This window comes from Pantherophis guttatus, chromosome 2 (genome assembly GCF_059756535.1).
Source record: "Pantherophis guttatus breed Tessera chromosome 2, ASM5975653v1, whole genome shotgun sequence".
In the NCBI taxonomy this organism is placed as follows: domain Eukaryota; kingdom Metazoa; phylum Chordata; class Lepidosauria; order Squamata; family Colubridae; genus Pantherophis; species Pantherophis guttatus.
Window position 1 is genome coordinate 100,837,625 of NC_142064.1, and position 16,591 is coordinate 100,854,215.

General features: G+C 39.7%; 1 protein-coding gene across 3 annotated transcripts in view; it reads left to right on the top strand.

Moving 5' to 3' along the window:
* The window catches only part of EPHA1 (EPH receptor A1), a 74,882-nt gene extending 61,528 nt beyond the window's left edge, over positions 1-13,354 (top strand). Inside the window, exons 7-18 of one of the 3 annotated variants that reach the window (XM_034410904.3) lie at positions 432-556; positions 673-832; positions 6,140-6,236; positions 6,363-6,412; positions 7,095-7,229; positions 7,318-7,503; positions 7,899-7,960; positions 9,132-9,341; positions 9,684-9,833; positions 10,632-10,825; positions 11,243-11,398; positions 13,258-13,354. In XM_034410904.3, the coding sequence (XP_034266795.2) occupies positions 432-556; positions 673-832; positions 6,140-6,236; positions 6,363-6,412; positions 7,095-7,229; positions 7,318-7,503; positions 7,899-7,960; positions 9,132-9,341; positions 9,684-9,833; positions 10,632-10,825; positions 11,243-11,398; positions 13,258-13,336 (1,604 nt within the window). In that variant the 3' untranslated portion in view covers positions 13,337-13,354. The remainder of the gene's footprint in view (positions 1-431; positions 557-672; positions 833-6,139; positions 6,237-6,362; positions 6,413-7,094; positions 7,230-7,317; positions 7,504-7,898; positions 7,961-9,131; positions 9,342-9,683; positions 9,834-10,631; positions 10,826-11,242; positions 11,399-13,257) is intronic. The other 2 variants (XM_034410905.3, XM_087886460.1) reach the window with 2 other exon arrangements.
* Positions 13,355-16,591: the final 3,237 nt, after the last annotated feature.

Consider the following 16,591-nt stretch of genomic DNA (forward strand, 5'->3'; position numbering starts at 1 on the left):
GTTGTTGATACGTGGATGTGTGTAAGAACAGGAGAGTCCTTGGGATCTTCCGTCTCCAGCACAGAAATGTCTTGGACCATCCTATATGAAAGGTACATTCTGGGAGCCAGAATCACTAATCAAAATGTATTTTGGAGCCAGATGCTGATCTAACTACTTGTAGAGGAACTGGCTCCAAAAGTCAAAGAGATTGAAAAGGATTTGCAAAGAATGCTGGCAAATTGGATTTGATAGGTGAGATTGGCTTCTTGTGCACGGTTCCCTTTCTTAGCAGGCCCCTTATTTGCGGAATTCATCCCAGCTGTTGTTACTTCCATAGAACAAGGTAAACCAATACTGAGAAGTATAAACTTTGACATTTGCCTTTGGCATTGCCTTCAGCTGTAAAAGTACGAGTTAAGCTTGAGCATCTTGTTTCTCCTTCCATGCAGCTCCAGTTGTGGTGACCAATGTCATTTTGGATAAGCGGAATGACAGCAGCCTCTCTGTGACTTGGCTTCCTTCCCGTCTTCGCAGCCAGAGTTCTGTGAACTATGAGGTTTTGTACTTCGAGAAGGTAAAATGTGCTCTTCTATTGTCCCTATAAAATCTATAAGACCGTCCCTTTGATGTGTAGCTCTTTGCATCTTATTTTGACTCTTAGAAAGCAATTCTGGTTGTTTAATTCCACAGGGAGAGGAAAAACACTACACCGTTCATCATCTTCAAAAACCTCAAGTAACCCTGGCCAACCTTCAGCCTAACACAGCCTACCTGCTACGAGTGCGCTCCATCACACCGTTAGGACCTGGACCATATTCCCAGGAGCAGGAATTCCGCACTCTGCCACAAGGTTGTCTTTTCGTATCCCACTTCTGTGTTGAGGGAAGTTTGTAGCTCAGTGGTTTAGAAGCCAGTTCTGAGGCAAGAGACAATCCAAACTGGAACTGTATTTGGGGCTGGGGGAGAGGAAGGAGGGCATGCTGTTTTTTTTATTATTATTATAAACTATTTATTTCTCAAAATTAACATTTGTAACAAAAGAATTTTGTTGTATATTTTAATTAATTTTTTTTATTATAACATTTTATAATTACAATTTTATTAAGTTTTATAGCTAGATCAAAAAAAAATAACAGTTGTTGATGGAAACAGTTTTTCTATGGGGAGAGGATAAATTTCCCTTCTTCCCATGTACCTCCTTATTTCCCCTACAGTAAAAACTGTCTCAGTATTAATAAGATTACTGGAGCAAATCTATTTATGTGGCTGCTAAGAATAACTCCAACTAAAGGGTTAATCTAGTTGTTCAATTAATAAGCATTTCAAAAGCTTCAGTACTGACTTTAACAGTAGCGGACTTACTGAAGTTGATTAGATTGTCTGTAGTCTTATGCAATCAAATATATATCCATAAAGCCTCTGATTTATTGCACTAAAGAAATGTTGCACTAAAGAATTAAATATGTGAGGCTGCTCTTGCCACTGAAGTGAATTGTATTTCAATTGCCTGGATTTGTCCCTGCAGTTGTCTTGGGAAGATTTCAGAAATGACTTGTTCTTGCTTTCTTCCCAGGACAGAGAGAGAGGGACTTGTTACCCAGTTTTATATCTAAGGCAAGACTAGAACTCAGTCTCCCAGCTTCTATTCTGGTGCCTTAACTCAGGGGTGGGCTGCTGGGGGTTCACAGGGGTTTGGGAGAACCTCTAGCTAAGATTCTGTACAGTTAGGGAGAACCCCCAAATCACACTCGCGGCTCGTTTTGGATGCAGGTAAGTGCAGGGCACGTGTGGAGGCTCAGGGAGGGCGAAAAATGGGCCTACTGGAAGTTCGGGAAGTTTCTGGCCTCCAGAGCCTGGGGAGGCCATTTTCACCCTCCCGGAGGCTCGAGGAAAGCCTGAGGAGGGCAAAAATGCACCACCACCCCGCTGTGGTGCAGGAGGCTGACTAGGCCACGCCCACCATGGCCATGCCCACCCAGCAACCTGGCAGAGAATCCCTTGCTAAAATTTTTGAAGCCCACCGCTGCCTTAACCACTATACCCCACTAAGTCTCCATAAAATGAATTGGAGAAAGCCCATTCATAAGTTAGCTTAAGGTACTCATTAAGAACTCTGGATTTACTGCAAATGTATTCAGATGTGCATGCTAGCTCCGTATCATATATAACCAATGGCCATTACTGGCTTCTTTCGAGTTTATTTGGTCATTTTCATGGCACTGGACAGCAATTTCTGCGTGCCATAAAAAGGGAAATGATCTCAAAACAAGCCTCAGATATTTTTATGGGTTTGTTTCTCTCTTAGCACAAGCAGCTGTCCCTGCCAAATCATTGAAATAAATAAGCCAGCTAGTGACAACTTATGAGCCATGCATTGCTGCAGAGGGCTCTGGAGAGAAACCGATATAGCTGCTCAGCACATTCTGTATTTTTTTCTAAACATCATATTAATTCAATTCTGTATTTTATTTCTACAACAACATTCTTTCTAGATTTAACAGGCTACAAGGTAAAAATAGCTACTTGATTACTAGTATAAGAAATATTCACTCTTGCAGAAATTAATCATCCAAAACTGTGACCCAGCCTTTTTTTGTTCTCCATAAAGCGTCAATATAAAACATAGTGTTTAATATTCTCCACTTTACCCTGACTAAAGGAGCAAAGGCCTTGTTTCACTGGAGATTTAGGGAATTTTCCCCTGAAGGAGTGCCGAAGGCAGGGTTTGCAAACATGGATGGGTAAATACCCTCCTTGGGTATATACTCATAAGAACAGATAAATATCGAGAAAAGGCCCCATCTTTCTTTTAACAAGGTGAAAGAAAGCGGTAAACTTGGATGATTGAAATGAATTCCATCACCATCATTCATCTTACAAGGCATCCTGTTGAAAGAATCAGTTACCAATCTTTCCCTTGTCCCAAAGCTTAAGGTTCTGCAATGAAGTCAGAGAATACAGCCACAAAATGTACAAAAAAGTGTATTTTGTTATTGGCATTACCCATGGACACTCTCATGGTTATGCCTAATGCAAGATTTAATCCAATAGTCATCCAGGAATTATCAAATTTCTTGAAATGTTTTAGCTTTTTTAAGTGAACTCTAGTGGAGATTGAGGGCTATCCTGTTTCTGTTTTATATGGTCAGTAAGAATATCCCAAGGAAGGCTCAGAGTATCCCTCAGAAAATTATCCTGGATTGCCTGTAATTTAGCATTTTGCATTCTCTGCCCAATATAACAGCTGAGGAAGTCCCTGTTCCTGAAATCCTGTAAGAATGGGAGCTATTAATTGTCCTCTTTAGAAAGGAGGTCCAAAGGGCAAGACATACACCTAGCAAGCCTGGCAAAGTTTCAAAGATCCAGACCAGAATCTTTCCATGTTATGTTTCCATCTTACAAAGAAGATGGGCATGTTGCCATAATTTCCACCCTTTCTTCTATAAGAATTTCCAAAAAGAAGAAATACGGATAGTCCTTGATTTACGACCAGAATTTCCATTGCTAAGCAAGGTGGTTGCTAAGTGAGATATACCCAATTTCATTACCTTTTTTGTAGTGGTTGTTAAGTAAATTACCATGTTCAGTGAAACTAATGGTCAATAAATGAATCCAGCTCCCCCCATTGACTTTGCTGGTTGGAAGCTAGCTGGGAAGGTTGCGAATGACAATCACATGACCCGAGGATGCTGCAGTTGTAAATATATGCTGGTTACCAGGCACCCAAATTCTGACCATGTGAACATGGGAAGGCACAATAATCATAAATGGAAAGACTGGTTTTAAGTCACTCTTTTCTGTGCTGTTATAATTTGGAACGCTCACCAAATGAATGGTTGTAAGTCACGTACTACCTTTAGTGGGTCTGAATAAGATATACCAGTGTTTAGTGTGCCAGATTAATTTCTAATAAGGAAATGCATGAACTAAAACTTTGCTTCATATTATGGATTTAATACCAGTTTTAAAAGCAAAGAACCAACCAACCAAAGTCTGTTGTCCTTGTATATTAAAAGAAAGGGGCAAATGCAATTGCATCTCATTTTCCAGTGTCCCTCTCTGTTGCACCCTCCTATATCCAGATGGAACAGCGTACTGTTATTACTGAAGTGTTATTTAAAGACGCTGCCTGCAGTGTTGTCATCATGAGGAAAGAGACATTAACCTCATGACAGCTGCCTTTTGAAGGATGTGATCAAAATACAGAGTTTCCAAATGTAAAGTGACTTTGTCCCAGATGATGTTCTTTAAAATGCCATGAAATAAATAAGTAGCACAGAGCAAAATAAATAACAGCTCAGCAACAAGACTGAAAGAATTCCTGTGCTAGATACTTTCAGCTCAGCTCCATGCTTTTGTGATCCTTTGTTATTGTTTCTTTTCGGGCAGCTGAACCAATTTTCGATGCAAAAGAAATGCTGTGAAGCTGGCTGCAACTGGAAACTTGGAGCTCTGTAAAATTTAGGGACAAGCCATTTTGCCACTGGAGAAAATTCTTCTTTTCCCCCTCCTCTTGATCTCTGACCTAACGGGTCTTCTAAGTGGAATGTTGGCTTTGCAGCTCTCCTCAGTAGCCCAGGCCAGTGAAAGGGATAAGAGCAGGGGTGAAATGCTACTGGTTTGCTCCGGTTTGGGCAAACCGGTAGTGATAAAAACTACCGGTTCAGTTGAACCAGTAGTTTAAAAAGCTACCAGTTCCTCTGAACCAGTATTTCTGACTATCAGCTGTGTAGCAGGATTTAGCTTTACTAGAAAGCAGGAAATCCTGCTTTCTAGCAAAGCTAAATTGCGCACCACAGCTGATTCCTCCCCCTCACTGTTCTACTTACCTTCCCAAGCTTCCTTTTGGTGCATACTGCGCATGCGCCCACACAGCACACACCAAAAGGAGCAGGGGTGGGTTCTACTTACCTTTACTACCAGTTCGCAACGGGGCCAGCGAACCTGTAGCAAACCAGTTCGGATTTCACCACTGGATAAGAGATTATGGCTGTTTTGCTCTTTTTATATCAGCTGCGAAACAGCATGCAAATTGCCAGACTTTTTGGAGATGAGGAGATTTTTGTTCCAGCAGGCTCCATGGCACTCAAGTTAGAAGAGTAATTTTTTTATCATTTTCTGAGTCAGCAGAAGTTAAGGCAATCACAGATGGCTTCAAAGCACTTTGGAAAGATTGGAGAGAAGGAAGTAATGGCAGCTTAAAAGTCTCTTAATGAAAATACTTTTCTTTTGGCAACAGATCTGCTGCATAATTTACACAGCAGCTATGTTTGTCATCGACAGGGAATCGTGCCAGTTTCTACAATAAAATATGAAGAGCAAATAAAAACCTATGAGCCCTGATTATATGGCTTCCTGATGCCAATTGACTGCATACTTGTTCCATTGTTTTTCACACATATTCATTTCCCTGGGGTCCATCACTGTAGCTGCCTATGCTGAATACAGTTGCAGTATGAAATTCCTCTAACATCCATATGGTTCCCTTTACGACAATTTAAGCAAGGTCAGAGGAACAAACATGGCGAAAACCACCAACTATTGTTTCTGTAAATGGAATTAGGAGAACAACTTTCAGGAAGAATTACCCATAAGGCAGTCATTGCTAAGAGCATTATTTGAGATCTGGTCAAACTACCAATTTACAAAAGCTTCAATATCCCTCTTGAATATAGAGTATTTGGATAAATTTAGCATTTCTATTTTGGGTATAGACATCATCACTGTTTATTTCCATCAATTCTTCTAATAACCTGATGCATCAGGAATTTATAAATAAACCAGAACTGATTGCTAAATAGTGCAACTAATTTGATGTATTGTGCTATAAAACTATTTATGTAAGCGTATTAAAGCACAAAGTGTATCATGCAAAAATATATGTAACATCAAATGAAATGGAAATATGGATTAACATTAAAATTAAAAATTAAAAATAAATGTATACATAATCCAGACTTTATAAAACAGGTGGTAAGGCCATTATTGAACCGTACGGAGCAATTTGCAGTTTTAACGATGTGCTGACAACTTTCTGGTTGACATCCAGTACATAATCCTAATTCTTATTTGAATAAAAGTGTTCTAATATCTATTTATAAATAAATTTTCTTGTTCTAGTGAAGGAAGGTCTGTAATTCATCCTTTGATCTTGCAGACACCGGTTTGCTTCCTGGAGGTGTGATTGTGTCAATCATCTTTGGAATCCTGTTGTTCCTTGGGCTGATCACAGGGCTCATAATCTTCCGTCGAAGGTAAAGACAGCTGCTGCCAAAGGAAAGAGGGCATGTGTGTAAAGGTTGTCACCAAAGACAGGAATTTGCTCTGTTCTATTCTCTGCTTGCTTACAGCCTCTATTTATGTTTATTCTTATTCTTCAGACGATCTCAACATCAACGAGCACGGCCATGCCTCAATGGCTACAACCGAGGTGAGGCTTCAGTTTTATTTATTTTTTTTAAAGGCAGATGGCAAAGATCTGCATTCTAGAATTCAAGCAAAGTGGCCTTCTCTGGTCTTTAGGATCTTCAGAAGTTTTCATGACATGGGTGGAGGGGCGAATGATATTGCAAAAAAACATATTTATGGAGTGCCAGTTAGCAAAAGACTGTTATATGCAAAGTAATCAGGGGGCATTTGAGTAACCAGATAGAGATAATCAGGAATAAATAAGTTTTAGTAGGCTGTTGGCCAAACTTTTCTGACCACTTTTTCCCCAAATGCATCCTCCCAAAGCATATTTTTTTAGCAACGGGGGAGGAAAAAACTAGAGGAGATTTAATATGGAGAAATGGTTTATGGGAATTGTAAAAGTCATCTTCCTTCAATGCTGTTTCTTCATTCACACTCAGCTCCCAGGGAATCACTGTTTATGCATCTCAAAGAAATGCCATGATGAAACATACTGTTGGGAGATTTTTCTGAATGAGGAAGCTTTCATCAACCTGGTGTTTATTCATGAAAGTGGTATTCATGTAGCCCAGCATGATTTACCTCTTATCCAATATGTTTAGGACTGCGGTGTGGGAGGACCTTATTTTTTATCAAGTCAATGGAATTGATTTTTCCCCTACTGTCTGAAACTTTTGGGAGAAATTAGTTTATATTGTCAGCTTTTATTACAGATGAGATGTGGTTGAAACCTTATGTAGATCTCCAACCATATGAGGATCCCCGAAGGGGTGTCTTAGAATTCACAAAGGAACTGGACCCATCTATTGTCTCCATTGACACAGTTATTGGAGAAGGTAAGTTTCATTAGGTGACTGTCTCTACTTCTCCTGATGCATTTCGCCATTTCCTTTATCCTATGCCTTGTCTTTGGATGTTCCATAGGGGAATTTGGGGAGGTCTATTGTGGTGCCCTACGCTTCCCAGGGAAGGACCGTATTGTTGTGGCCATCAAGACCTTAAAGTCAACTTACTCAGATTCAACCTGGTGGAATTTCCTCCGTGAGGCAACTATCATGGGCCAATTCAACCATCCCAACATTGTCCGGCTCGAGGGAGTTGTCACAAAACGTAAGAATTCAGAGTTATAATGGCAGTGGGACATACATACACGGTGATGGTTGTGAGACAAAGTAGATTTGTATAACTGGGATTCCAGAGAAGGGGTGAATTCATTGGATGTGAAGAACTTTATATATCAAGGAACTTTGATATATAAAATGCTCTTGAAAGGCTGTGTTCTGATCTGGGGTGGCTGTTGCTACTTTGAATAGGTGATAGTGAGCTAGATAGGGAAAAGGATTGATTACGTGAAAAGTAGCTTTATCTCCTCCAAAAGTATATTTGTCAGACAACTTGGACTGAAATAAAATCTATGTTCGTGGCCAAAGAGATGAGAAGGAAGGTGAAGATATGGAGATAATAAGAAAATAACATTAGTATTTTTTCTTCTTTTCCCCCCACAGGGAATCCAATGATGATTATTACAGAATATATGGAAAATGGGGCCCTAGACACCTTTTTAAGGGTAAGAAACTAGAGAATGGTTTAATCAAAGAGTTTGGTGACTACTTGAATTGATGAATGTAACATTTCACACTGATAGTAAGATTGAACTGCTAAATTACATTAATCAATCTCTCAGTCAGTATGAAATATCTTCCCACATAAATGAGAGAGAACAGTAGATTAATAGGTTTTTCAGGCACGTTTTTGTGTGTGTTTGTAATCAGCAATATCAGTCTGATTTAAAGGTGATTCAGCTTGGCTATGGGTTTTCTACCAAACTTGTTTAGAAAATAGAAGGAAATAGAAGCTCCTTGGGCTAGTCTTAGTCTACCCAGCATACTGTCAGACACAAAAAATCAGAGCTAGGGTTAGGTCCAAAATGAATACAAGTTTATTTCATGGTTCCTCTAAAGAAGAATCTGAACTACTATGGTCAAGGTGAATTGGCTAGAGATAAGCATCAACAGAATTCAAGGAGGGCCGGACTTAGATCTCAAAGGAACTGCAAAGAGACTCTAAACTGAAGTGCTTAACCCCATCCCTCAAGCTCAGCCTGGTCATCTTCTACACATACTACGACATTTTTACAGTTTGGCAGCAGGAACTATAGCCAGCTCTTAACTTGGTATTCTCACTCTTAGACATTGTTCTTTCAGTGTGATAATACCACAGTTGCTGTACACATAATCCAGTGGTCATTTAGCTCAGTGTTTCTCAACTTTAGCAAGGTAAAATAGGTGGATTTCTGGGCGTTGAAGTCCGCACATCTTACGGTGGCTGTGGTTGAGAAATACTGATATAGATGATGCCAGTTTTGTTAAATCTTTCCCATCCATTTAAAGCTTTGGAACTCTTGTCCACCTAAGTTACGTTCACTCTCCCAGACTGCATATGTATAGAGTGGTACTCAGTGGTTCTGGAAACCTCCAACCTCTGCTTACTTTTTAGGAGTATAAGTAAATATTACCTAGCAAAATCCATAGCTTGTTTTGATTGAGTGAATCCTACGTTGTAGAAGCAACCTGATGGTCTGATGGACTATTTGAATATATCCCTAAAGGGAAGGTTTTCAGCCGTGAATGAAGACTTAGTTCCTCTTACCTAGGACAAATGTAACCCCCTTTCCTTGCTGTGAAGCAAACAGATGAACAGAATACAAGCATTCATCCGTGTCCTTGTGTGCACTGCAGGAGAATATCGACAAGTTCAGCTCGGTGCAGTTAGTGACAATGCTGCAGGGCATTGCCTCAGGTATGACCTATCTCTCTGACCGCAACTATGTACATCGTGATCTAGCTGCCCGCAACATCTTGGTATCACACACCCTTCAGTGCAAAGTCTCCGATTTTGGTCTTTCTCGAATCCTGGAAAATGATGTGGAAGGAACATATGAAACAAAGGTAACACACAACAGAAGCTATTAGAGGGTACGCCTCATTGAGGGGAGGAAGTACTGTCATGTATTTATGCCTCACAGTATTAAAAAAAAAAACTCTGATTTTTAAAAATTTCTGCAAAGAATATATTCCCATTCAAGCTTTGCTGCCAAAGAGCTGTCAAAGCCATACTGTTTTTCTGTGTTACATTACAGAATATAAATGCATCTGTGCCCAAAGCAACAATTGTGCTTTACTATTTATTAGTAAGCATAAGACAAACACATGTTGAACTTCACAGAGAATATCAGTCCTTAGTGCTTGCAAAAGCTAAGCATCAAATTCCTTTGCAATCTCATTGAACAGGGTGGAAAAATCCCTATTCGCTGGACAGCTCCAGAGGCCATTGCCAATCGAATCTTCACCTCTGCCAGCGATGTCTGGAGTTTTGGCATTGTCATGTGGGAGGTGTTTTCATATGGAGACAAGCCCTATGGAGATATGTCCAATCAGGAGGTAAGAGGGAAAGGAGAAACAGGGATTGTCAGTCAAACCATCCTCTGAACAAGCAAATACCCTGGAAGGGAAAAATGGTTTGGTTAGGTCTCCATTTTTTTTGTTCAGTCATAAATAGGCTGTTCTGTTTAATGAATTGTTGTTAATGAATCATGAAATTTATGCCAAAATATATACTCCTGGGTCAGAAATGTTTATCCTGCCAATGTGAGAACCCCCTAACCCGAATTTCACATTAAAAATTTCCATTGGCAAAAAGCAGAAGATAAGATACTTTTGTTTCTTCACCATCAATTGCCTCAGAGGTTCCTTACTTCATAGAGATCTAGGGTGGGGGTAGGAGGCAAATTTTGTTTACTGTAATAGAGAAGCAATCAACTAATGATTTTCTTTCCTGTATTTTAAGTGGAAAAAAATTACTAGAAGAAATTCTATGGCTGTTGCTGAATTCAGCACAATTCTTTGAAAAACAAAAAAGTATACTGCTTTTCATTTGAAATGACTCATTCACTTCATAATCACATAATCTTCAGAGGGGCCTCGCCCTGATGGTGCTTTGCACTTTTTTAAATAAATATTTTAATGCTTTTAAAATATGTGATCTATCATGATTTAATCTGGCATCCGTGGTTCAAAAAATAATCTAAGTGACTCTCCGAAAACTCATGGTTCTAATTCCAAATGATTCCAGTGCTTAGATTTGGGATCAAGTAATGCCCAGAACTCTTCATATTTCTGCTACATTGTCCAAGGAATTTTGCACAGGCCACCTGATTGATTGCCTGTTTTTCTGGGTAGGTGATGAAAAGCATAGAGGATGGGTACCGACTCCCCCCACCAGTGGACTGTCCCTCTATCCTTTATGATCTGATGAAGGTGTGTTGGTCATATGATCGGACACGGAGGCCACGTTTTCGGGAGATCCATGCTCAACTAGACCACTTCCTTTCCAGCCCACATTTGCTTCGAACTGTGGCTGATTTTGACCCTCGGTAAGAGAAAAGCTCTCCTTTAGAACAGTTTGAGAGATTCTATCTATAAATAATTCTTCACCAACAAAAGCTGAATTTTACCACCAGGATTAATTATACTTTCTTTATGAGGTGATACAATCTGTATACAAAGATCTGTTTGGTGCACCTGCACATTTATATCCTACATGTATTTGTTTAGGGTGCTCTTTCTAGATGATGTGTGAAATCATCTTTCCTATTATGGAAAAAAGCGCTGATTATGCAAGACTAATTTCCATGGGAGACAAATAATGAAAAGCGAAATTCTCCACACAAATTTAGGAACTTCTCAGCCATTTAGAATGGTTTCCAGTTTCATTAAAGTAGGATCCTGTCCTTCTCCCATGTTACAGTTTAAATTTCATAATTGGTCTGAAAATACCTATCAATTTATAGGGTGACACTTCGACTTCCAAGCTGCAGTGGGTCTGATGGGATTCCTTATCGGTCTATCGCCGAATGGCTAGAATCCATCCGCATGAAACGCTATATCCTCAACTTCCATACTGCTGGCCTGAACACCATGGAATCTGTCCTGGATCTGTCTGCTGAGTAAGCCTTGGGTATATGGGCTATGGGCTTTGACCTAAGGTAGAAGAAGGCTGTAAGCATGAATTACAGTTAAATGCCAGAGTATCTATTGAAATTTCTACTAGAGCAGCGGTCCCCAACCTTTGTGACTTGGCAGCCCAGCCAGGGGGGAGGGATAGGGGAAGTGGGCCACATGAGCAGCATGCCAGCACACACGCAGCCCTTGTGCAAGTGGTGGGTTGGCACACACATACACACACAAGTGCTTGCTGGCCCACTACTCACGCAAGTTGAACTGTGCATGCAATCTCTGGCCAGCAACTCACATGGCCCAGTTCCGAATAGGCCACAGCCCGGTAGTGGGCCACGACCCGGGAGGGTTGGGGGTCCCTGTACTAGAGTACAAAAAACTTTATATCTTTTGCAGGTCACTAAATTCATAATACAACAAAGATTTTGTAACATCCTCTTGCTTCCACACCCTTGCATCATCCTCCCTCTGTTTGAAAAAACTTGGGTGAAAAATACATCAGCTAAAGTTCAGCCCCTTAAATATTTGATCCCTCTTTTGACAGTGATCCTTAGGAAGTACCATTGTAGATGTTGTTAGTATTGCCATCACTGTTAGGATTGCTATCAGTGTTCCTCCACTCAACTAGCATAGCCAGTACTTTTCCTGATACAAAGGAAGATACCAATTCCACATATTAACATTCAAGGTATGTCTCAAGAAGAGAATCAGTAAAACAGCTAAAATCCAAGTAGTTGCTTAGATCCATATAGCAACAAACACATAGCCATAGCAATGCTGTTCCTTTGAGGAACTGGAAATGGGTAAAAAGCTACAGCAAGCCTATTTTGGCTTCATTTTGCAAATGAGCAGTTAGTGAGGGTAAAGAAAAGAGTTACTTTGGAGTTTCAAAGAGTGAAAAGCGGCATGGCAAGGACAGAAGAATCCATTTGCCAATTTCCTCCAGCACTGTAATGTTTCTGGCCCAAATAGCTTTCTAGGCTTTTTTATGTCACTTCAAAAATTTGCAAGAACTCTTTAACCAATGATAGAAATAGGGTATAGAATGTCAAATGAAAGCTTTTATAACACTAAAAGAAACCTCTGCCACCCAAAAGAGGATACTATGAATATGAATATGAAAAAGCCACAGGACAAAATAAATATCTGTAAACAATAAATTTATCCCTTTTGTTATAACAGAGTATACATTTGCAACGCTTCCTGAATATATCAGACATATGCAAGTAATCAACATTATCAACAGCAAAATTCACATGAGCCTGAAAGAAATATTTTTGGCAGATAGCACTTTTAATAAATTATTGCCCAAGAATTATTTTTGCAAATACCTAATTTGTAGGATACAGACCTTATAGATATGGTACATTTATGTACAGGCCTTATAAAATATTGCTATATACCGGTATAGATTTAAATTAGAACCATGCTGTAATACAATGACACACACTGGTCTATTCTTTGTAAGACGAGAAATAAAATTAGCTGTTTAAAGCTTTGCACCCCCTTCCCCTTTTCAGTAGCATTACGCATTTTGGGTTCATTATAAAATCTTCAGCCACTGCAAAATATGGTGTCTGTCTTCCCCTCTTAGCGTTTGCCACCTCCCATTGCTAGACCCAGCAATTGGGATTAATTTAATTAAATTAAGTTCCGTTTTTCATGTCATTTTCTGAAAAATGGATCTTGAGAAATAATTTTCTATTTATTTTATGGAACTGGAGAAGTGGGGTGGAGGGCTGCCTTTCATGGATACCAACACTCTAGGAAATGGTCCATTTCTCCAACTTGCTCCTCTTCTCTAACAAATGCAGTGGCTAATCTTTTTCCTTATCTGTGTGATTTGAAGGGACTTGAAGCAAATGGGCGTGGTTCTTCCTGGCCACCAGAAGCGTATTCTGTGCAGCATCCAGGGATTCAAAGAGTGAAACATGCCAGGTGCCAAACAAGAGTTGCTGCCGACTTTTGCAGAAGATTTTTAAAAAAGTGACCCTGTGGCGGCCCTCCTGCGAATCGGAAGCCAGAGGCGAACAGCTGCACCTTGAAACGTAATGCACAGGCTGGGGCTGAGTAGCCTAGAACAGGAAACAACTTCCTGCACAGGAAACCAAAAAGCAGCACATGCTTCAAAAGCAGATGTTGCTCTTCTCTCACTCTTCCACTCTTGCAGAGGCTTTTGGCTTGACATACTTTATAGCTACTGAGGACATAACATGCCACTGTTAAGGAAACACTGAAGTGAAACCATACCTACCTGGAAAGGACTTTTTCTGCTGCAGACTCTAGGCCTCCAGATGTTTGTGGCCAGATGTTTATTACAGTATTGTTTGCAGAGAGCATGAACACCTATCCTTGTCATTTAGTGCAGGGGCCTCCAACTTGGCAACTTTTAAGATTTGTGGACTTCAACTCCCAGAGTTCCTCACCCAGTTTTCCTGAGGAACTCTGGGAGTTGAAGTCCACAAGTCTTAAAGTTGACAAGGTTGGGGACCCCTGATTTAGTGGATTAGTTCTCATTGTTCTGTCAAAGTTCATGTTCCTTTGTATATAAGGTTTTTTTCTCTCTCTCTGCAATCTACTCCTTAGAGCAGAAAAGGCTTGTTTAAAGCAAACCAGCACTTGCTCTTGGGAGGTTTTTTTCCTCAAGTTGAGGACCTGCTTATATATTTAAAATAACAGGAAGGGGTGGTATAAGGGAGAAAACCCAGACCTGGATCGATCATATGTTGTAGATATGATTTTCTAAATAAACTCATAACGCAGATCAGAGTTTTTGTCCCATGACCATTTCTATTTTTCAAAGTTGGCTATTAAAAACATCACAGAAGGGGAAAGTAGGTTTTTGCACGTTAGAACAAAGGAAATGCTTAAAAACTTAAGAAATGTTTTGTAAATGTTTTATGCAGTGTATAGCAGCATTACAGAGATCTGGAAGAATAGGAATACCTAATGAATATTGGAGTCACATAAAGGGATTGCTTGGAACCATAAATACAAGACAGAAAGATTCTATGTAGCTTAGGTGCACATGATTTTAGATTTCAGATTAACAGAGTTGGTAGGTCAACTAGTCCAACCCCTTGTCCAAGCAGACCCTACACCATTTCTGACAGATGGCAGTCCAGTCTCTTCTTGAAAACTTCCAGTGATGAAGCTCCCAAAACATCTGAAGGCAAGCTGTTCCACTAGTTGATTGCTCGGTCAGAAAATTTCTCCTTATTTCCAGGTTGAATCTCTCCTTGTTCAGTTTCCATCCATTATTCCTTATCCGGCCCTTCAGGTGCTTTGGAAAACAGCCTGCCCTCCTCCTGCCCTCCTCCTCTCTGTGGCAGCCCCTCAAATACTGGAACACTGCTATCATGTCTCCCCTGTCCTTCTCTTCATAGACTCGCCATGCCCAGTTCCTGCAACCATTCATATGTTTTAGCCTCCAGTCCCCTAGAAAACCCTAAACAACAGCACAGCTAGCAGGTGGAGAACATTTGAAGGATACATAAAGTATCTTTTGGCAGGAAATGAAAATCAACCAAGATATGAAGCAAAGGAAAAATGATGAGATCTGGTTGCATTTACTGAGGTGCCTTCTGTAACTGCCTTGATATTTAGGGAAGTGGTGTCCTATCACTTTCTTCAGTTTTCGTTGTAATCACTGTTGCTCTTTAGTGCAAAATCAAATTCAGTATGAGCTCAAACTATGAACCCTTTACAATACCTTATATTTGACCTCTTAGCTCAGGGGTCCCCAAACTTTTGGAGTCAAATGACACTTTGTGTGTATGTGTATACTATGTATGAATGTTCAGTGAAAAAGGCTGATATTGGGAAGATATGTTCATGCATCCTTCAATGGGAATAGCTAATCTCAAAACTTTGCCTTTAAAAGAAGCGAAACTAATGAGATAGTACTCATATCACCCTTTACAACCCTCCAAAGTAGCAATTATCCATGTAAGTTTACCATTGTGTTTTTCTGGCAAGATGCAAATTTTACAAAGCAAGCTCTGTAGCATAGGCACTTGACATTTTAATTTTCCAAGTAAGTCTCTATAGAACCCAAGATGATCATGAAAGCTGGTGATTTGCTTCATAACACACCAGCTTTTTTATTGTGTAAGTTCAAAACCATGGAGATATCCACACATGCACTTGTGAGTGGCACAGTGAAGATTCTGGTATTTGCTTCTACACCAGGGTATATCAAGGCCTTTTCCACCTATTCTATTAAAAGAAAGTCCAAGCATGCAGCATCGAAACAATGGCCCTAGATAAGGTTCTACGCCAAAGTCCTAGTGAAAGAAGAGTTGTTGGAGAAAACACCATCAGATATGCCATTTATACACAGGACAACAGTAACTCTACAAGGTGTTTTCATAACATCAAGTGCTTTAATACAGCCATCTTCTTCAAGGACGTCTCAAGTTTTTTTTAAAAAAAGATTGTAAATCTAAGTGGGTTGTGCCAGTTAAAATACATGTCAGATCAAAATGAAAGGAATGAATTTTAAGAATATTGGAGATTGGAGGCTGGAGGCTGGGGAGAAAATATACAGAAGCAAATGAACATGAAAATACTTCTATGGATTCATTGGTGTAATTTCCATTTCAGAAGTTCATTCTGTACTTACTGTAAAAGTGGCTCTTTTAAATAAGAAAAAAAGACATCCACATTTTTTTAACAGAGAGCTAAGGAAGATTATGTGAGCATGAAATGTAGGCAAGTATATTTGCCAAAACCAAATGTTCTTGCCTACATTTGTACAAAACAAATTTGTACAAAATCCAGCTTTAACCTAAGGCGCACCAATTATGCTTACTGGTACATTTGGCAGCTTCTCATTTGATTGCAAAACACTACCGAACGGTCTGTTTGTTGAAAAACTATTAGGGTGCACTGACCAACAATTTCAATTTTTCAACAAAATTGGTTGTGTGAATACCGCACAAGAGCAATATTCAATAAGCTAAGCCGGTGGCTCCTAATTATTTTTCACACAGGCTGCTGTACAACTAAAAAAAGGGTTTTGAGGACTACAAGCCAAGGCAAAGTAACAACACATCTGCCAGTCCCACGGTATACATAAACCTCACCTTTAAATGGTTATCTACAGAAATCTAAAATAATATTTTATATTTTGGGAAATTGCTAAGATTTGAGCCACTAAAAAAAAACAAGCAACTTTCAAG